Source organism: Hyperoodon ampullatus (genome assembly GCF_949752795.1).
Source record: "Hyperoodon ampullatus genome assembly, chromosome: 13".
In the NCBI taxonomy this organism is placed as follows: domain Eukaryota; kingdom Metazoa; phylum Chordata; class Mammalia; order Artiodactyla; family Ziphiidae; genus Hyperoodon; species Hyperoodon ampullatus.
This window is the reverse complement of record NC_136926.1, coordinates 12,143,874-12,165,977: the sequence shown is the minus strand read 5'-3', so window position 1 is coordinate 12,165,977 and position 22,104 is coordinate 12,143,874. Positions and strand designations below refer to the sequence as shown.

Below are 22,104 nucleotides of genomic sequence, written 5' to 3'. Positions count from 1 at the left end.
GGCCAGAGCCCCCAGCCCTCCCTGTGCTGGGAGGTGGGCCCCGTGCAGCCAGGAATCCAGCCTACCTGTGCTTGATGGAGTTGCCGAGGTCTCTGCGAGGGATCTGTGGGGACCAGCGTGGCACTGACAGTGTGTCTGCAGGGAGAGAAGAGAGGAGGAGAAGGCCCTGTTACACAGAGAACCAGAAGTGGGGGTGGGCCCACCAAGCCCCAGAAGGAAGAGGGAGGCTCGCTGGCCTCAGGAAGGACACTGGCCGCCATCACTTGCTAAACCAAAGCCAAATGGAAAACTGGTTTAGCTTGTGTTACCTTAACTCACTTAAGGTCCCCCGGGTGGGGCAGTGCCTGGAAAAAAACCAGCTGGGGGAAGAATAAAACTGAGCATGGCTCCCATTTACCAAGTGCTTACTGTGTGCCAGGCATGTGCCATGTGACTCACATGCCTTAGCTCGTTACATCCTCAAAACAAGGTTCAGGATTGTTAGCATCCCAACCTTACAGGTGAGGAAGCTGAGGCTTGGAGGGAGGAAGTCATGTGTTCAAGATCATATACCTTGTAGACCACACAGCAGCTGTGAATCCAGGCTTAAGGGACCTAGAACACGTGCCTGTGTATGCAAAGTTCTAACTCAGCAGATTCCAAATGCCAGTCATACAAGTATCACTTTCCTAATTTTTGTCATGCCCTTGTACAACCCATAAAATTATCTACTTAATATTTTAGGTTGACTTATTTGTTTGTTTAAACACATTTATTCTCAAAGCAACTCAATATGGAAAACCAGTATCACTTTCTGTATAAGTAACTATTTAAAATATGTCTAACTATGTACCACCTAAACTCATGCTGGAATAAGTGGATGGATGAGTGGGTAGACGGATGGGTAGATGGGTGGATGGATGGGTGGATGGATGGATGGATGAATATCTGGATAGGTGCATGGATGGACAGATGAGTCAGTAGATAGACAGATGGGGAGGTGGGTGGATGGTAGGTGGGTAGATGGATGGATGGATGAATGGTTGGATAGGTGGATAGATGGACAGATGAGTTGCAAGGTGGACAGATGGGTAGGCGGATGGATGGATTGGTAGGTGGGTGGATGGATGGATGGATGGATGGACAGCTAGATGAATGGATAAATTGATGGATGAATGGGAATGAGGAAGAAACAATAAATCACACAGACTTCAGGCTGGGTGCCTATGCCCATCTGGTCTTTTCTTTCATGCCTCAGGCTACATACCAGCGACCCACACTATCACTCCACCACTGACTGAGTTCCAGGATTTCTTCCACAGCCTCTAGGCACCAGCCTCCACCTTCACTCCACTGCCTGGTTGCCCGCATCACCCTCCTCGCAGACCTCACAGGCCCCAAAGAGGTGTGAAACAACAGCAGAAATGAACCAGTGCGGCCTGTGAAACCTCCACCAGCTAGGGGAGAGAAGAAGGAAGTGGCTGACCCACACGCCAGCTTTCATTTCTCAGGCCAGATGGATGGAGCCAGCTCCCTGTCCTCAGAGCTGCAAATGCACGCCTCATTTTTCACAGCAGTTGTTATGGAGTGGCACGCTCATTGTGGAGCTGGGCATGTCTGAACCGATCAGGGAGCATTTAACCCCAACCCATTCACTCCTCTCTTCTGTCTAATGACACTGTCAACAGCCATCTGAAAGCTGTTTCCAGAAGCCCCAATTCTGCCCTTGTAAAGCTGGGACCATTTCTGGAAGAGCTAATGATTTCCCAAGCCCCAAAGGCCAGAGAAAGAGGGAGACAGCATGATATATCACTCAGAATCAGAGCCAGTGGAATTTCCTCTAGTTTAACTAAAAACTAAACGTCATCAAGCCCAAGCCCATTTTATTACTTGTTTTGGCTTCTGAGAGAAGCAAAAAAGACAAGAAAGAAAAACAATTTTAAAAGAGAGAGAGAGCGAGCGAGCAGGGGACTGAAGTCAGATTTAGAAGGAAGGATGCTGCTACCTGCTAAGTCCTTAAAATGCTTTCTCCAGTGCCAGGGATGGGTAGAGGTGGAATGGCTATGCTGGAGAGGAAGGGTTAGCTCAGATACACAGCCTCCTCATGGGGAATCTACAAAGTGAGGAGTGCCAAAGGGGTTTCATCGCATGGGATGTTAGTAGTGGCTGTCTAGGAAAGTGTGTTGAGAAGGATTCTGAGGCTCAAGAGGAAAGAGCATTGAGACTGATTAGTAACGTCTGCCATGGGTGAAGAATAAGGCAGTACCAACAAGTCTCCATATTTTCGCCACTCCTACAAGGACAGGGACCACATCTTCATCTTTGCATCACTGCCTCATAGCACAGCAAGCACCTGGGACAAAGTAAGTACGTAACTCATGTTTGCTGAATCTGAGATTATTATCATAGAAACAGTGAATTTACTGAGCACTCAATATGTGGTAGGCATAATTCTGTGCAGTTTATATGCAGAAGCTTTGCCTCTGTGCAGTCGGGGTTCTCATTATTCCCACTGCACAAAGGTAGACACAGGAGCTCAAAGAGGTGCAGTGACTAGCTAAAGGTCACACAGCCCGGCACTGGTACATCCTCAAGGAGTAACTCTGCAGTTGTTCACGAGCCTTCCAAAAGCCCCTACATCAGCATCTCCAGTCAGGGGCACTTTTGCCCGGGGGAACATTTGGCATTGTTTGGAGATACTGCTAAATAACTGGGGCGGTGGTGTGGGGACGCGACTGGCATCTCATGTGTAGAGACCAGGGATGCTGCTCAACATCCTACAATACACAAGACAGATCCCCATGTCAAAGAACTAACTAGACCCAAATGGCAATAGTGCCAAGGCTGAGAAACCCGGATCGAGATGTTTTTCACTTCTCTAGCCATCTCCCCACCCGATCCCTCTCCCCGCAATCTTGAGATGGTACTTCTGAAGCTCAACTCAGTAGAGAACAAAGCCTCTTTTATTATAAGCACATCTCACTGTTAGACTCATATCTTAGTTGTTCTCATTCTGAAATTACAGCACCTTCTCGAAAAAGTAGATGTAATTAAGTTTGGTAGTTGGGTTTCATTTCCCAATATCTGGTTGAAGGAGCAAATTCCGTCAGTTACATTCATCGGCTGCGACAATGTTAGCCTCCAGCAATAATAACCTCCACAGGGCTTCGTCCGTGGGTGTGCAGATCTGAACTCTGAGATCTTCTCTTTACTTTCTTCGTTTGGATTTCATTAAACTTGCCAATGCAAGCCTTAAAGCAAAGGAAAACTGTTTAAAGGGAAAATCTATGAAAATTCAGGCCTTATCACAACAGAGAAGGCAAACAGCACTTACAGCAATTAAACTGATATGGAAACTTCTGGTTAACAATCAAAGTGCCTATTAAGATGTCTCCATAGCTGAACAAAAGCTTCTTTTCTATTCTAATTTTCTGATAACAAGACACGCAGACATGGAGTCAGAATTATGACCATCCCTGGTGCCTTTGGTTCCAGGGATAGAATAATAGACATTTCTTCCCAGATATTTTCATTTGCAGTGCATGGCAAGGGAGAGGGCTGGAGAGAAGGAGGGCTTTTCTTTCCTCCTTTAGGTCCCACTGTTGATGCCCTCTCAAAAGTGCCTCTGTATAACAGAAGGGGAGAAACCAGGAGGCTTGGTCTTTGACACCTTGGTAGCCAGATAGTCAAACAGAAGCCACAATAGAAGAAACCAATATTAATAAAGCATCACGGTAGGTTGAGCTTTAAAATGAGAAACTCAGGCTCTGACCTGGTGAGTTTGAACTCAGGCTAACAGAGGAGTCAGGCATGGGGAAAACTCTTGAAAACATTTAACACAGAGACATCATGTAAAAATGAGTGATGATAAAGCAAAGGAAAAGGAGGGAAAAGAAGAGGAAGAAAGAAATAAGAATAATGATAAGAATTTTAAAAATGAGAAATAAGAAAAATAATAAATATGCTTTGTGTTGAGCGTTACCATGTGCCAAGCACTATTGCCAAATAAGCCCTTTACATATATTATCTCATTTTATCCACACACTGCATGTGTGCGCACATGTGATGTATCAGCTGTTATCATCGGTGCCACTTAACCAACAAGGAAATCGAGAAGTTATACCATTTGCCCAAGGTCACACAGCAAGTAAAGGCCAGGACTAGGTTTTCTAAATTCAGGTCACATAGCTGGGGCTCAATAAACGACAGCCAATTTCATCCCCATTTCACAGATGGGAATACTGAGGCTTAGAAGCAATAAGCAATTGTCTCTAGCTAAGAAGTGACTGTGTGGTGATCTGAACCTCAGAGAGGAACAAACTGGATGCTTCTAGTCCAGACTGCTCTCCAGGTACACAGAGTTCAACCCATCCTGTATTGTCTGTGTCTCCTACCTCTGTCTGAGGAAAGCAAAGGAAACAATGAGAACCAGCCCTTTTAAACTCAGAAAAGGGCCTCAGAGGTCCAGAAAGCAATGTCACAGTATGTTGTTTATTCCTACTATCATTCATACAGTTACTCAGTAAACATTTTGTTGAATATGCCTACCCGCCACCCCCAAAGATGTCCACGTCCTAATCCCTGGGCCCCATAAAATATATGACTTAACAGGCAAAAAGAGATTTTGCAGACGTGATTGAGTTAAGGATCTTGAAATGAGAGATTAGTCCGGATTAGCCAGGTAGGGCTGATGTAATCATAAGTGAAAGAGGGAGGCAGGAGGGTCAGAGTCAGAGAAGGAGATGTGATGTTTGCTGGCTCTGAGGATGGAAAGGGGCCAAGTGCCAAGGGATGCAGCAGCCTCTGGAAGCTAGAAAAGGCAAGAGAACAGAGTTTCCCCTGGAGCCTCCAGAAGGAAACAGCCCTGCAGACACCTTAACTTTAGCCCTGAGACTGTTTTTGGACTCCTGACCTCCAGAACTGTAAGATAATACATGTATTTTCTTGTAAGCCATTGAGTTTTGGTTATTCGTTACAGCAGCCATAGGAAGCTGAGACGGCACTACTGTGTGCCAGGTACGGAACTGGGGGTGGGTATGGCAAACAAGATAGTCAAGTTTTCTGAGGTTAGAGTCTACAGGGGGAGACAATGTGACACATTCAATGAAGCAAATAAAACAGGACTTTGGGCTTCGTGTTAAGGCAACGGGAACCATCTAGTGCGTTAGAACAGAGGCAGGAGGCTGTGCAGGGTCTTACGCATTTGTCATAGCCTGCCAGGCTATGACAAAAAGAGGATGGCCCCACTCCCACCCCCTCCTCTAACTCCCCACCTCCGCTGGGATCCAAAACATCAGCCCTGATCCTTACAAGGCCATTCAGCTCCCAGGCCAGGTCTTTCTCACTTGAGCTGTCATGTCATGATCCCACCTGCAGCCCCCAATAAAAAACCCATATCCCAGAGTACTCAGTCCACTGGCTGGTACAGGAGCAATGCACAGTCTGACTTCTTGTACGTATTCCAAGGGGGGATTCGCCTCTTGGAGCTGTTTCTTCCTTTAATCCAAACAACCCTACAAGGTTGTATCCCTAGTTTACAGATAAGGAAAATGAGGATAATTAATTGTTCAGAGTCCTATTGCTAGTATTTGGTGGATTTGAGACTTGACCCCCGCTTCCTATAAAACTAGAGCCTTGCTTTTCACCCCCGCACACTACTGCCTTCCTATGCTATGTCTCCTTCTGAGACAAGCGTAAAAATTATTGTTCAAATCACACAGTCCTTGAGTTGGAACGGACCACAAGAAATCATCTATTGCAGTCTCTGAGTCTCTAAACTCTATTGGCTAGAAGAGGAGCTATCCTATCCTTAAATGTTTCCATGGAGATGAAGACCTCTGAGCACATCGTACTATTAATAATAACAGCTAACATTTACTGAGTACTTACTATATGGCAGGACTAAACGCTTTAGATGTATTATTTCATCTAATCTCCTAACTCCATTTTAGGCGGGAGAGCTGGGGTTTGAGCTAGGACAGTCCAACCCCAGAGCTCATCCTCAGAAATGCCACAAGTGAAATGGAAGGTCCAGCTACCCTTCAACTTCTAGCCCAGGGACAGGAGAGACTGAGAACTTAACAACAGTGCTGCGTTCAAATCAAGTAGCAAATTCTTTAGGCTCCAAGGGTCCTGAAATTAACAAAACTTAGAGCATTCAACTTTTCTTCTGCGGCCACAGGCCAGTCACCAGCTAAAATCCCACTGATTCATCCAAGGTGCCAACCAGTCCTTGACTAAAGCTGTTCACAGTTTTATTCACATAGCGGGGAACAACTCTATTTGCTTTACTATCCAATTCAAATACATCAGATCTAAAAGTCTTTTAATCATGTGCTATCTCTAAAGGTTACAGCACCATGGTGCTTTGGGGCCAAATTGAGTTTCTCTGTGTAGATGGACATAATTTTCTCCCTGAGACAACTACAACCCACTTCTCAAGATCCAAATTTCATCACCTGCAGGCTTGTGATCGCTATGAAGGTGTCTAGGGAACAACTCAGCACTGGTGAGTAGTAGATATGAGTGAGCCTGGGTTGCAGGTCTTGGGGAAAGAAATAGGCAGAAGAGATGCTGGGGGTGAGCAAAGGTTGTGCTGCTCACTCTTGGTGGAAGAGACCCTTCAGAGGAGATGCTTAGGGATTCCCCATGGCATTGAGGTAAAACAAAGGGCAATGGTGAAGTTACCTGCCTAGAAATAGGAAGACTGCAGGAATGGAGGTATCAGGGTCAAACCAATCGGCATGTATGTGGGGTTCAAACCAGCTACAAGGCCTTGAGCACAGGCCTATTTTTTTTTTTTTTTTTGCGGTGCACAGGCCTCTCACTGTTGTGGCCTCTCCCGTTGCGGAGCACAGGCTCCGGACGCACAGGCTCAACGGCCATGGCTCACTGGCATGTGGGATCTTCCCGGACCGGGGCAGGAACCCGTGTCCCCTGCATCAGCAGGCGGACTCTCAACCACTGCGCCACCAGGGAAGCCCAGCACAGGCCTATTTTAAAGACAGAGCAGCAGGCTTCATTTCTGAATGGGAAGGTTATCAAGTTGCTCCATGGAGTGTAGGACTTTGAAGTAGTAGACCTGTGTTCAAGCATCAGCTCAGCCACTTACTAGCTATGAGACCTTGGGCATTTTCACCTCTGTGAGTCTCAGTTTTTGTCTCCTGTAAAAAAGGGGTCATAATATCTCCCTCACAGAATTGTTAGCAAGATGAAGTGGGGTAATATAATTGGAACAGGGCTTAGCTGAGTGCCTGACATATTTTTGTTATTCTTGTTTTCATCATTGTCATCATCACTCCACCTCTAGAATTGACACACCATTTAGAACCTGACAAAGCTCTCCATGGACTATGATTTAGAACAGAGGGTGGCAAACTATGACCCTCAGGCCAAATCTGGCCCATCACCTGCTTTCGTAAATAAAGTCTGATTGGCACACAGACACACCCACTCATTTACACACTGTCTGTGACTGCTTCTGCACTATAATAGCAGAGTTTGAGTAACTGACAGAAACATGTGGTCCACAAAGCCAGGTATAATTATTACCTGGCCCTTTATAGAAAAAGTGTGTCAACGCCTGATTAAGAGCTGTGTAACTCATTTCCTTGGCTAATTAGTGGAGAAATTTTTCCCTTTTTCTTTTATTTTTTTTTCCAGTTTTATTGAGGTCCACAAAGCCAGGTATAATTATTACCTGGCCCTTTATAGAAAAAGTGTGTCAACCCTGATTAAGAGCTATGTAACTCATTTCCTTGGCTGATTAGTGGAGAAATTTTTCCCTTTTTCTTTTTTTTTTCCAGTTTTATTGAAGTATAATTGACAAATAAAATTGTAAGATATTTAAAGTGTACAATGTGATGGTTTGATATACGTATATATTGTGAAAGGTTTTTTTCTTTGAAGCCAGAAGACTTGGGTTATAGACCCACTTTGGCCACTTACATGGTGGGAATTCTTGGACAAATGGCCTGCAGCTTCCAAGCCAAAGTGTGCATGACCACGTGGTGTCACCCCTCTGCTCACCTAATCCTAGGTGTGTTGTTTCAATGTCCATTTTACAGAAGAGAAGAGCCAGGCAGAGTAGAACCATCAAGCGGTCCAGCCAAGGATCTAACCTATCCCAGTCTCACCCCAAGCCTGTTTTCTTTCAGGCTCTCACCGTCTCCTGGTAGAATAATCTGTGATGAGGCAATGTCTCTGATTACATGCCACTGCTGAAATCCATGTCAGCTCATGAAGACAGAGGGAAAGGAAAATTAACTCTCTCCTCTCACTGTTTCTGCCTGGGATAATTAATACGATTATCCAGTTGTCACTTTATCAAAGCAGAGAGAAGACCTGGAGGACATGTAAGTTACCATAGGGGAGGTGGTGGTGCTGGTCATGGTCAAGGAGAACAGATGAAGTGCTCTCCTGGGAGTGGCTCCAGGTACAAGCCTACCTTGGACACCTGCCTACCTAGGACAGGTGAGCAGTGAGAGCACTGAGCAAATGGGAGCACAGAGAGAGCTGACAGGTGAGGCAAGAGGCAGAAAAGTGCAGAGGATGTGAGGGGAAGACCTCACAGTGAGTCAGAATCAAAGTTCTCTTCCAACACCTGTTCCTCCTGGCCCAAGGCTCGGTTAAAAATTTTTTTAAATGGTGAAACCAAACTGGAATTACCTTCAGGATCTAGTGGGAAAACTAGGATGTATTGATTCTAACACCCTCCTTCAAAACCATGCTCCCCTTTTTAAAAAAACATCACCATCTCGCGTCTGAATCCCGGCAGGTAACTGCTTAGCTGGGATTCCCCGAATTGCCCATAAATCACACATGTGGATAGTGATAACATCACACCTTTTCCAGTGAGACGTGTGAAGGGTGGAGTCATCACCTGCGATTTATTCCAGCCCCCTCAGATGGCCTCAATTAAATTTCATTGCCAGTAAAGAAAGGGAAGATGGCTGAGGCATTTAATTACATTTTATAATGTGCCCACTGTTGAATTTATTGAAGTGTATCAGGGATTTTTAACCTCCTAACCAAACAATGGGACACCTGGGTGCCACGTGAGTAATTATTTTCCTTGTGGGAATGATAGACGAAGAATCTAAAATGTTAACAGTAGTCTGGGTATATGTGCAGGCGGTGTGGCGGCAGCGGCGTGTGACGGGAGTGGATATGACAAGAGAAGTGAGGCAATGGGCCGCTAATTCCATGACATCACCCCATGGACTGGAGGTGGGGACTGGTACTAATTATGCATCTTCCCTCGATTCTAAAAACTAGACCTATTAGGAAACCCATCTTCCTTCCCTCTCCCTGTATCCCCTCAAATTTCGCCTTGATATAATTGTACTGCTATGGTCTAGAAAGAGGAGAGGGATCATCTTGAAATGTCAAAATCAGTTTATGTAATAAGATAATAAAATACAAAAAAAATCTAGAAATCCAGAAGAATCTCATTAGGAAAATGGATCCACGTTGGTTTATTTGGGAAGTACGCAGGAAATAAATTATCAAGAAGGAAATATGTGTGATGCTTCTGGAGTTAGAGTGGAGGTCCCTTCAATATAATCTTGAGGGCAGACTTGGTGTATCCAAAATCATTATCTCCAGGACCTCTGTTATAGCATCATGTCTACTCAAGTGACCACGAAAAGTCAGATGAAGAGGAAGAATATGCTGATCCCAGGCCAAAGAGGAAGAAATGCCTGGTGCCTCTGAGAAAGCAGAAGGACAGCACTGAGGGCCAGTCCTGGGCTGAAAACTGCCACTGGCTGCATTGCTGTCCCCAGCCTTCCCCTGGTCACATTCACACCATGGATCTACTCACTTGCACCTCCCACCTTCAAAGATACTGTTCTCTCTTTCTAGAACAGTCTTCCGCACCCCTTCCCTACTTCTCTTAGCCTGACTCATGCCCACTCTTCCTCCAAGATCTACCTCAGGCATGGCTCCTCCAGGAAGCCCTCCCTGAATGCATGGGGCAGACACGCCTGCCATGCTCCTCCCGGAGCCTCCTGCGCTTACCTCTTTGGGTCACTTGCCTCGGTGCACAAGAGCCTCTGCATACACATCTGATCTCTCCACCACCCACTTGCCCATGAGCTCCTGGACAGGAGGAGCTGCCGATTACTCATCTTTATGTGTTCAGTGTCTCATGCAGAGTTTGGCTTAGAGCTGAGAGGTGAAGGGTTTTTCTTGCTAACTCCAGCAAAAATAAGCCAGTAGCCTAACCCTCCAAATGGAGGCTTCACTTCTCCACAGCCCTGCAGGGCCTGGACCACTGAGGGGTCCCAGGAAGCCAGGCGCCCCCCTCTGCCCTGGCCACCCACCCATACCTCCAGCCCTGGCTCTCAGGCTCTGAGCGGGAGCTGGGACCTCAGCTGGGGCGGCTGACCAAACTAAGCCCATCTGCTCAAAAATGGAGCCCACCAAGTCCTCGCCCAAACCTCTCCCCACGTGCCTGTCTGTTCAGGGCCCCACGGCTTCCTGAGCCACTGGGGTCAGGACCCCTGGAACATTCTCAGCTCCTCCTGACTCCTCCCATTGACAGAGTCCCTCTCGAGGGCAGATTCGCACTGTATGTCAATGGTCACATTCAGGGCCCTTAGCTACTGTGTCAGGGAGGTCTAGTATCAATCCCATTTTACAGATGAAGAAACTGAGGCTCTGAGAGCTTAAAACAGAGAAGCAAAATGATCAAAAGAATGGGGTTTGGAGTTAGAAAGACCAGGGTTATTGTCCTGGTTCTGCCCCCAAACTGGGCAAGGTACTTAACTTCTCTCAGCTGCAGCACAGTAACCGCGATAACAGCTAACACGTACCAGGCATTGCCTAAGTCAGTGGTTCCCCAACTGTCAGTGTACTGGAATCAACAGATGCCTGGGCCTCTCCCCTGCACTGTGATTTAACTCAGGGGTCAGCAAACTACACCCCATGGGCCAAATCTGTTTTATAAATAAAGTTTTGTTGGCACAGCAACATGTGCATTGTCTACAGCTGCTTTTGCACTATAAGGGCAGGGTTGAGGAGCCATGATGAAGACCTGATGGCCCACGAAGCCTAAAATATTTACTATCTGGCTCTTTCATTAAAAGTTTGCTGATCCTCGATTTAATTATACTGGGGTATGGCCTGGCTTTGAACATTTCAAAAGGTTTTCAGGTCATACTAATGCGCAGACAAGTTTGGGCACCACTGGCCTAAGTGTTTCACCTGCATTAGCTCATTGATTCTCTATAACATATCTGTTTCATTCCCTCCTGTATCCTCAGCAGCTAGCACAGGGATGGCACAAAGTGGCATCTCCACAAATATTTACTGATGAACAAATGAACGAACGAATGAACAATCCACCCTGTGAGGTAGGTACTAATGATCCCATTTTGCACATGGGAAAACTGAGGCTCAGAGGTCGCCTAAGGAATATGTCCTTCTGGGATTTTAACCTAAATCCCCTGGACTGCAGAGCCCCATTTGTGAGTACCGTGGTCTCTCTTCAGACATTCAGAAAGGAGAGACCACCAGCAGAGTTGGTGAGGGGGTCTTCTTGTGCACCCTCCCTGGGAGAGACGCCCTGAGCAAGAGGAGAGGCAGCCTGGAAACCCGAAGACGCTCGGGGGCCCCCGCTAGCAATGCAGAGCCATCTCAGACCACACAGATACAGGACCTGTCTCCTTGGCCTGGAGGAAAATGCTAACTGGAAGAGGCTGGCTTCCTGCCCCCGGCTCAGGCTTAAATGAGGAAGAAACAAGAGTTGACAGAGGCCTTGCGCTGCCATCACCGCAAATGCTCCTGTGAAGGGAGGGAAACAGCCGGCCCTGCGCTCCATCAATTTCAATTGTAAATGCTCTCTTGTTGAACAGGGACAGGCATGGGGCGGGGGAGGCAGGGGACATGCAGACCACAGGCTGGGGTCTGCAAGTCGGGCTTGACATCTGGACCCAGACACGGGCAACAAACGTGTCTGTGGATGGCACGTTCCACAATCCAGGCAACCCAGGGGCCAGACCCCCTCTTTTGCCTAAGAGGCAGAGAGACAAGATGGAATTCATTACAGGCACAGATCTGAATCCCAATCCTGATTTTGCCTTTGTGATGCTTGTGTCCTCTGCTCTTTGGACCTCTTCCTCTGTAATAGGGGAGCGATAGCACCCATCCTGCGGCGTTTCCCTAAGGAACCGGGCACTGGAACATGAGGCAAATGCCTGGTACGTAGTAGGTGTGCCATAAAGGTGGCTTTCACCTCGAGCAACCCAGGTGCTTGTCTGCGCTTTCCTTAGTGGCCCTTCTCTCTGGCCTGAGAAGACAAAACTGGGGAGGAGGCTCTTTTGGGAATGAGGCCACGACTCCATGCAGAAGCAGTGGTGAGTTATGGGGAGAGCAGAACTGTCTAGGTCCCTCTGGCCATTTATTCCCCTCCTGTCATCCTGTTCTCTGAGCGTGTCCACAGCCCTTACTTGCCTGGATGTGATGGATGGGTCTTAAGTTGCTTGCACACTACATCATCAATTACTTACATATTTACTGCCTTGAACTAGGTTTATGGATCTTAAATCAGAGCTGTTCAGAGTTGCCTGAGCTGAAATTCTTCCCCAGTGGAAATGTGGCATTTTAAAAATTATGCTGCCACCCTGTAGTCAGTGTTCAGCAGAAGTTAACTGTCCTTAGAACAAAGGGCTGCTGAGAAGTTCCCCACGCAGAGTCATTCCATGGAATTTACTGCCTGAGCAGGCTCAGAGGGGACAGACCAGGTGAGCTTGCTGTGAGAGACCCCAGTCCGACTTTAAGAAACCCAAGACACCAGGCATTCTTGGGTCTGAACTTCGAGCAATAGATTTCCTCCCACCTCTGTTCCCTGGGGCTCAAGTGATGTCCAAAGCTGTGTCACACTGTCTGTAGTTTGCAGACATGGTGGAGACAGCCTTGTGATGGAGCATATTCTAAGGTCAAGATGGGGCATCCATATTCCAAAGCATCTCCAAGTGGGGCTGAGGTGATGGAGACGTGACAGGTCCTGGTCCTGATGTGGCAGCCCTGAAGGTGAGGCCGTGGAGACAGGGGACCTCTGCTACAACAGGGTCACAGTTTATCAGTGAGAAGCGTTGTCAGTATTGGGGGGGTACAGAGAACCCCCATCCCAAGAACTTGGAGATAAGGAAGTTGACCTTCCAAGTGTGAAACTAGCCCAACCCCTACTGGATCAGAGGACAGAGGAACAACATTAACTTAAAGCAGCCGTTCTCAAATCTCTGGAGACACTTTGGGAGGTCAGAGCTCGGGGGATGGTGCTACTGGCATCTACTGGGTGAAAACCAGGGATGCTGTTAAACATCCTCCAAAGCACAGGTCAGCCCCCAGCACAAAGAATTATACATCTCCAAATCCATAGTTTTATAGCTGACAATCCCTGTGCAAAGAGTCGGGAAGGGACCTAAATCCAGAGCCTGATGCAATCAGATTAAATATTAGATCGAAAGAGGAGCTTAGTTAACCATAAAAAGAGAGGCAAAGAGAGTCACAGGGGCAGATGTTGGCTTGCCTCTCCGGGCCCATCCAGGGGACACGGGTCTTTGGCACTGGAGCCTATTCCTTCTTCTAGTAACAGCAGCCTGGTTTTCCATTGGGAAACAACCGTTCTGGTGTCTCAGGGCTAGAGGTTCAGGGCTGGCTGGACCTCCCAGTCCTGGGGCAGGGCGTTTGACCCAGGCATGGAGAGTCCAGAGTATTCCAACTCCTGGACCACTGTGACTGGTTCAGAGGCAGGCATGTGACCCAAGATGAGCCAATCAGAGTCCACGACACACCCTGGAACCTTTTTTTAAAAGATACCCTCTGTTCCCTGGAGTAGCTAAGCTGGTGGGCTACACACCTGAGTGCCCAGGGGCGACCTGAGCATACCTGTGGGAAGGTCCTGCCTGAGAAGTAGGCCAACACACTAGAAAAGCAGAGTGGAGAGATGCAGAACAACCAAGGGCTGATATATCACTTGAGCCCCTGGAGCTTCTCTATTAAATCCTCATTTTTAAACATTTAAAGCAGTTTAAGTTGTTTCACTTACAAGCAGAAGAATGTTGCCCTTATACAAGGTCACAGAGACAGACCTTATAGCAGACTTCTGTTATCTCCAGTCGCTATAGCAACCCCTCTCCCAAACATGAGATGGTTAATCATTGTGAAGGTGGTGGGTGGTAACCCACCATTCATGGACCACATACTAGGCACTAGTTCTGAACACTTTACAGGTGTTTTCTCATTTAATCTGCCCAATGGTCCTATGACATCTTCATTATTATTATCTCAAAATCACAGAGAAGGAAAGTATAGTTCAGAGAGGTTGAACAACTTGCTCGAGGTCACACAGCTCGCCAGTGGTGGGGCCACGATCTATCCTTGGGCAGTTTGCCTGTACTCTCAGTTACCCTGTCCAGGGTGAGCAGGTTGTCCCCGCCCAAAGCCTTCAAACATTCCATATAGCAAACTCTCCTACTCTGTGTTCCACATTCACCAGGAGAAGTCCTGATGAAACTCTGGCTTTCAGGAAGGGTGTACTGCAGAGAGGAAATGGGCAAATCACATGGCCCTTGAGAAATGCAGTACCTGTGACAGTGAGTTCTCATTGTACATTATTTTATTTATTTTATTATTATTATTTTTTGTGGTACGCGGGCCTCTCACTGTTGTGGCCTCTCCCGTTGCAGAGCACAGGCTCCGGACGCGCAGGCTCAGCGGCCATGCCTCACGGGCCCAGCCGCTCTGCGGCATGTGGGATCCTCCCAGACCGGGGCACGAACCCGTGTCCCCTGCATCGGCAGGTGGACTCTCAACCACTGCGCCACCAGGGAAGCCCTCATTGTACATTATTAAACAGACATTTCAACTTCATACATCAGTCTCAAAAGTCTGGTTAATATGAATCTGACTCTAAGAGAATCCATATTCTGTACTAGCAAAGCAAGACCCAGACTTCTGGATTCTGATGGATTCTCTTTCGCAGTGGTTCTCAAACTTGGGCATTCACAGCAGCATTATTTATAATATCCAAAAAGTGAAGAAAACCCAAATGTTCATCAAGTGATGTATAGATAAACAAAATGTAGTCTATCCAAATAATGGAATATTTGGTCATGAAAAAGAATGAAGTATTTTCCTGCTACAACATGGATGAGGCTTGAAAATATTATGCTAAGTAAAGGAAGCCGGATGCAAATGGCTACATATTGTATGATTTTATTTACATGAAATGTCCAGAGTAGGTAAATCCATAGAGACAGAAAGTGGATTAATGGTTGCCAGGGGCTTGAGGGAGGAGTAACAGGGGGTGACAGCTAATAGGTGTGGGGTTTCTTTTTGGGGTGATGGAAGTGTTCTGGAATTAGATAGTGGTGATGGTTGCACAACTCTATGAATATAATACTAAAAACCACTGAATTGTTTTAAAAGAGTAAACTTGGAAGTATGTGAATTATATCTCAATAAAGCTGCTCTTTATTTAAAAAGCTTGAACATGCATCAGAATCATCAGGAAAGCTTGTTAAACTGCATATTACTGGCCTCTGCTGCCAGGGAATCTAATTCAGTTAAATCTGGAACAGGATCTGAGAATCTGCACTTTTAACAAGTTCCCAGGTGAAGTAATGCTGCTGGTCCAAGCACCTTGCTCTGAGAACCACTGGGTGGTGTATGGCACCCCCCACCTGCCATAAACTTAGGAGCAGTTCTAAGGAACAGCAGTACCCAGACATCACCCTGTGACCAAACCTAGTGCTAGGGCCCTTTCACTATTGGGTCTTCTACAAAGGACTTTACTTATAGAATTGCCAAGGACCTTAGTCACTGTGTGCTATGGACCAAATGTTTGTGTCCCCCCGCAAATTCACATGTTGAAATCCTCACCCTCAGTGTGATGGTGTTTGGAGGTGGAGCCTTTGGGAGGTGATTAGATCATGAGGGTGAAGCCTCATGAATGGAATTAGGGTCCTTATAAAAGAGACCCTAGAAAGTTCCCTTGTCTTTCCTACAACGTGACGATATAGCAAGAAGACAGGCATCTGTGAATCAGGAAGCCAGCCTCACCAGATGCCAAATCTGCTGGCACTTTCATCTTGGACTTCCTAGCCTCCAGAACTGTGAGAATTAAATATTTGCTTGCTTAAGCCACCCAATCTGTAGCATTTTTGTTATAGCAGCCCAAATGGGCTAAGACACTGTGGTAGGCCGAACAATGCCCCCCCCCCAAAGATATCCACGTCGTAATGCCTGGAACCTATGAATGTGACTTCGTATGGCAAAAGGGACTTTGCAGATGGGATTAAATTAAGGATCCTGAGATGGGGAAGTTATCCTGGATTATCCAGGTGGGCCCTACATGGAATCACAAGGATCTTTATAAAAGGGAATCAAGAGGGGCTTCCCTAGTGGTGCAGTGGTTGAGAGTCTGCCTGCCGATGCAGGGGATACGGGTTCGTGCCCCAGTCCGGGAAGATCCCACATGCCGCGGAGCAGCTGGGCCCGTGAGCCATGGCCGCTGAGCTTGCGTGTCCAGAGCCTGTACTCTGCAACGGGAGAGGCCACAACAGTGAGAGGCCCGCGTACCGCAAAAAAAAAAAAAAAAAAAAAAAAAAAAAAAAAAAAAACCAAGAAAGTCACAGGAAGAAGGTGATGTGACCACGACAGGGGGAGCTGTGGAAGAAACTGTGATGTGATGCAGACCATGAGACAAGGAATGAGGACAACCTCTAGAAGGTAGAAAGGGCAAGGAAACAGATCTCCTTGGGGCCTCTAGAAGGAACTAGCCCTGCAGACACCTTGATTTTAGCCCCGTAAGACTCATTTTGGGCTCTGACCTCCAGAACTGCAGGAGAATGTTTATGTGGCTTTGAGCCGCTGAATGTATGACAATTTGTTACAGCAGCAATAGGAAACTGATACAGCCATGTGCCTCCCAACCCTTCTTTCAAAAAAGAAGTGTAAATGGGCATTTATGAAGCTTCTATTCTGTGCTTGTCACTTTAGGTACAGGGTCCTACCAACCACCGGAAAGCTCAGGACTATAACGCATTTTACAGAAGAGAAACTTGCAGGTCGGAGAAGTTCAGTAATTTACCAGCACAGTTAATAAGGGAGGAGGGAGGAACTTCTTGCTACTTTCTTTATCAGAAATTTCCCATAGAGGAAAAATATCTGTTTATCCACCTAGCAGCCTGAAGTGATGAGGCTGGCATGGGAGCATCTGTGAATAAGATTCAACATTCTATGAAAATCGCAATCAAGGGAAATCCTGCCCTGGCTCTTTTTGGAATCAAGCAATTTAATCTACCAAATGCACAAGAGCAGGCACCATCCAGAGAAACCCAAGGTGTGCTCTCACCTCCAGTAGCCATTTAGCAGTGTTTTAATTTATCTCACAAATTCTCTGGTCTCTCAGACTGCCACTAGGCCCTGAGGTCAGAGAGGCATCTCTGCGACGTAGTGAGACCTGGGCCTGCAGCTGCTTCGCTTGGCCTTTTATAAAACGAATTGCCCTAAGTCAGTGGTTCTCAAACTTCATGTGTCAGGATCACCTGAACAGCCTGGTAAAATACTGGTTTCTGGGCCCCAGTTGCTGAGTCACTGAGTCTGGGATGGAGACCAAGAATGCGACTTTCTAACAAGTTCCAGGTGATGTGGACGCTGCTGTTAAGTGTGGGGAATGCACATGGAGAATGATGCTCTGGATCAGGGTTTCCTGACCTCAGCATGATTGTTATTTGGGGCTGGATAATTCTTTGTGTTGGAGGTTGTCTGTGCATTATAGGATGTGGAGCAGCATCCCTGGTGTTAACCTACTACATGCCAGCAGCACCCTGTTCCCCCAGCTGTGATACATAAAAACATCCCCAAACACTGTCAAGTGTCCCTGGGGAGTGGGGACAGCATTGCCCCTGGTTGAGAATCGCTGCTCTAGGTCAAAGATACCAAAACCGTACAAGAAGAAGGGAACCACTGAATGGGACTCCCAAACTTCCTGGGGCTCTTGACCACGGTCCCAACTATTTATCAATGGTGTGGGTTGAATGGTGAGCGTAGGGGTTGGGACAGGTTGCCCAAACCTGTGACTCCCGCGGGCATCGCAAGGTCAGTCATGCAGCCACAGGTTCTTCCAGCCACATGGCTCACTGCCTTCTCAAAGTTTCCCCAGGTTCTCAGAGAAGCCACCTTTCAGGTACAGTGACCCAGCCCTGTCAGTAAGGACAGAATGGCCACCGGACTAATCACTGAGCAGCGAGTCTGAGCCAGTGAAGGTGCTCAGGGCCAGTGTTCAAAGACGGTGTGATTGCAGATATCAAAGAGGTAAATAAATTCACAAATGGGCCCCAGGTTCCCAATGCTCAAGCTCAGCAAGCCAAACCCTAAGGTGCAATTTTCTCAGATTTGCAAAAGCCACGTGATTGACAGCCGGTGGGGAAGGGAAGAGGGGCTGAACCCGGGGCTGATGGATGGGTGTGGATGCAATCAGACGCGTTTTCAGAGCCTCTTCGCTCTGACACCTGCCCCCATTCTCCGTGGAGGTGGGCCCTGAATGCGTTCCTGGACCGCACCCTCCGTCTCCTCTCCCCAGTGCCCCTGTTCTTGTAGGAAGGAACACAAACTAATGATGGATTCCTTCAACGTGATCATCCTCACTTATGCACAAGACAAAGGCAGGACTGATGAACTCGAGGAAGCACATTCATCGGCCTGATCTATTACGCCTTTCACCCTGGAGCAGGCAGCCAGCCTCCAAGCGCGTGTCAACATCTTAGCGTTTGTCAATAGGACCTTGATTCTCTAAAGGCTGAAAGGGTTTTCATGGGTGAATGCTTAGAGCCAGCTCAGGGTTTTTGGAGCCTCACTTAAAGCCTCCAGGTGACTCTTTTTGCATCTGCTAGCTTCTTTCATCCCTAGATATCACCCTTGAGTGAGGGCAGGCAAAAGACTTTCTCCGTGCATGGGAGGAGGAAATGGAGATGAAAGGCAGGGGGGATGCGGGGAGAGGACTCCTGTGCGCTGGAAAGACCAAGGTCCTGCTCCCAGAGTTTACATCTCAGCTTTGCCGCTGGCCAAGTCCTCTAACCTCTCTGAGACTGTTTACCTACTTAACCTGCAAGATGAAAACTTAAAGAGGAACCCTGTGAGGTGGCCATCGGATTCAATAAGACTCTGGAGTCATGCTGCCTGGGTTGGCATCCTGGCTGTGCTACGTGTTAGCTGTAAAACTTCGGGAAAGTTCTTGCTTAATCTCTCTGTGCCTCGTCGGGTCCTCAGAGGATTAATCAAGTGCTTAGAACCGTGCCCAGCACTTAGAAGGTGCTTAATTCATATTTAATTTAATATTTAATTAATATCCCTCCGCTTACTTCCACTCAGGGTGCTTCCAATAAGGCATGAGTAGTCTGTGCTCACTCATTCAGAATCAAAGAGCTTGGGGGTGCCGGATGAACTAGCTTAAATAAGGTCCCCCCCCAAATTCATGTCTACCTAGAACTTCAGAATGTGACCTGATTTGTTTTTTTTCTTTTCCATTATGGTTTACCACAGGATACTGAACATAGTTCCCTGTGCTCTACAGTAGGACCCTGTTGTTTATTCATTCTATATACACTAGTTTGCATCTGCTAACCCCTAACTCCCAAGCCATCCCTCCTCCCCCGCCACCCCTCCACCTCCCCCAAGTCTGTTCTCTACATCTGTGAGTCTGTTTCTGTTTCCTAGATAACTTCATTTGTGAGAATGTGACCTTATTTGGAAATAGGGTCTCTGCAGATGGAATCAAGTTAAGATGAGGTCATAATGGGTTAGCGTGGGTCCTAATCTGACAGTTTATAAGAAGAGGGGGAAATGGACATAGAGACACACAGAGGAAGGAGGATGTGATGTCACACGCAGGGAGAAGGCCATGTGAAGACAGAGGCGGAGATTGGAGGGATGTGTCCACAAGCCAAGAATTGCTGGCAACCACCAAAAGCCAGGAAGAGGCAAGGAAGGATCCTCCCCTAAAGCCTTCAGAGAGAGCACGGCCCTGCAGATGAGCTGGTTTCAGACTTCTAGCTCCAGAACTAGGAGAGAATAAATGTCTGTTAAGCCACCCAGTTTGTGGAACTTGGTTGGAGCGTCCCTAGGAAACTAACACACTGAACATCAAGGGAAGCCTGTTTGTCCATCCCTCTGCCTCCTGGCTCAAGACCAATGACCATTGCAGTCCCCTCTCAGGAACTGAGATACTAATTTCCACCTGACTTCCATCACCTGGTCGAGAAAGATCTAGAGCAGAGGTCAGCAAACTTTTTCAGTAAAGTATCAGATAGGAAATATTTGAGACTTTCAGCCCATACAGTTTCTGTCACAGCTACTCAGCTCTGCACTGTAACTCAGAAGCAGCCATAGGCAATGCATAAATGAATAGGCATGAATCTTTTCCAATAATACTGTATTTATGGACACTAAAATTAATTTCATATAGTGTTCACGAGTCATTAAATATCATTCTTCTTTTGCTTTGTTTCACGTATTTAAAAATGTAAAAGCACATTCTTAGCTTGCGGGCAGCACAAAAACAGGCACGGGGTCAGTTTTTTTTTTTTTAACGAAGTGAAATTCACATAACATAAAATCAACCATTTTAACATGTAAGATTCAGTGGAATTTAACACATTCACAGTGTTGTACAAACATCACCTCTGTCTAGTTCCAAACCATGTTCATAACCTCCCCAAAGGAGGCTTATAAAGCAGCCACTCCCTGTTTTCTGCCCCCCTGCAGTCCCTGGCAACTACCTATCTGCTTTCTGTCTCTAAGGATCTGCCTAATTCTGGACATTTCATATCAATGGAATCATACAATACATGGTCTTTTGTGACTGCCTTCTTTCACTTAGCATCATGTTTTCAAGTTCATCCATGCTGTTGCATGCATCAGTGCTTCATTCCTTTTTAAGGCTGAATAATATTCCATTGTGCGGATAGACCACATTTGGTTTATCCATCCAACCACTGATGGGCATATGGGTGGTTTCCACCTTTTGACTATTGTGAATCCTGCTTCTGTGAACATCTGTGTACAAGTACTTGTTTGAAAACCTGTTTTCAATTCTTCTGGGTATACATCTAGGAGTAGAATTACTGGGTTTTATGGTAATTCTGTGTTTAACTTTTTGAGTAACCGCCAAACTGCTTTCCACCGCGGCGGCACCATTTTGCTTTCAGTGGGCCAGATGAGAACGGTAGGTCATAGTTTGCCAATTCTATGAATTAGACAAATGAAATATAGGGCCCTCTCAGTCTATTCATAGTTTTCCTAATTTTTATAGAAACATGGATGCAGGAAATTGTTCATGATAATTAATCCAATTAAATAAAGATTAAAATAACAAGAGCATATAGTCTAGGCAGCAGCTGGCATTCTGCCTTGTTATTGGAGAGACAACAGGAGGGTGGGCACTGTGGTGAGCTGGAGATCACGTACTGATTTTAAGCAACGACCACCACTCAGCTCTAGTCTTTTGTGGCCAAACAGGAACGAGGGTCCAGTGCTGCTAGATTTTCTGGGTTTTCCATGAGAAGCCAGAATTCAGATTTTTATGTGAAATTCCCCAATTTTTTAATGTTGACAATGAATTCAGGGGAAAGATGAATTCATTTGCATGGGCCAAGCAATCCATATTCAAGATGTCTAATCTCTTGTGTCTGCTTCTAAGATTGTTGGTGGCCTCTTCTAAAGAGGGGGACAAACGGAGTCCCTGGGATCTCAGTGGACTTTGGCCTCTGAGAGGAACTGCATGTTCTGAGGTTCTCCCAAGAGTCTGCTGATGGACAGATATGTGCTCCCTGAGTTTGGGTGAGTGCTGGTGTGACAGATGTGTTGACTGGGGTTAAAGAGCCTCTCTCCAAGCCAGCAGAGCTCCAACATCCATTAAAGCTCCTCTAGTGTTGCTGACAAGGACCCCAAACTTCATAAACTGTCACTCCATGGTGGGGGTCAGGGAGGGTGCAGGGGGGGCAGTGGTCCACTGGACTACATTACAGTGGGCTTATTTCATGCCTCAGATGGAATCCAGAAATAAGCAAAAGAAACCAAAGAAAGAAACAATGAGGCCAAAGTGAGGAAGGTTCATCC

General features: G+C 46.7%; 1 protein-coding gene across 1 annotated transcript in view; it reads right to left on the bottom strand.

Moving 5' to 3' along the window:
• KSR2 (kinase suppressor of ras 2) overlaps nt 1–22,104 on the bottom strand; it is a gene marked incomplete at both ends in the record, with an annotated part of 396,922 nt that overhangs the window by 105,006 nt on the left and 269,812 nt on the right. The window contains one exon of the mRNA XM_079718072.1: nt 66–135. Within this exon, the coding sequence (XP_079574198.1) occupies nt 66–135 (70 nt within the window). The remainder of the gene's footprint in view (nt 1–65; nt 136–22,104) is intronic.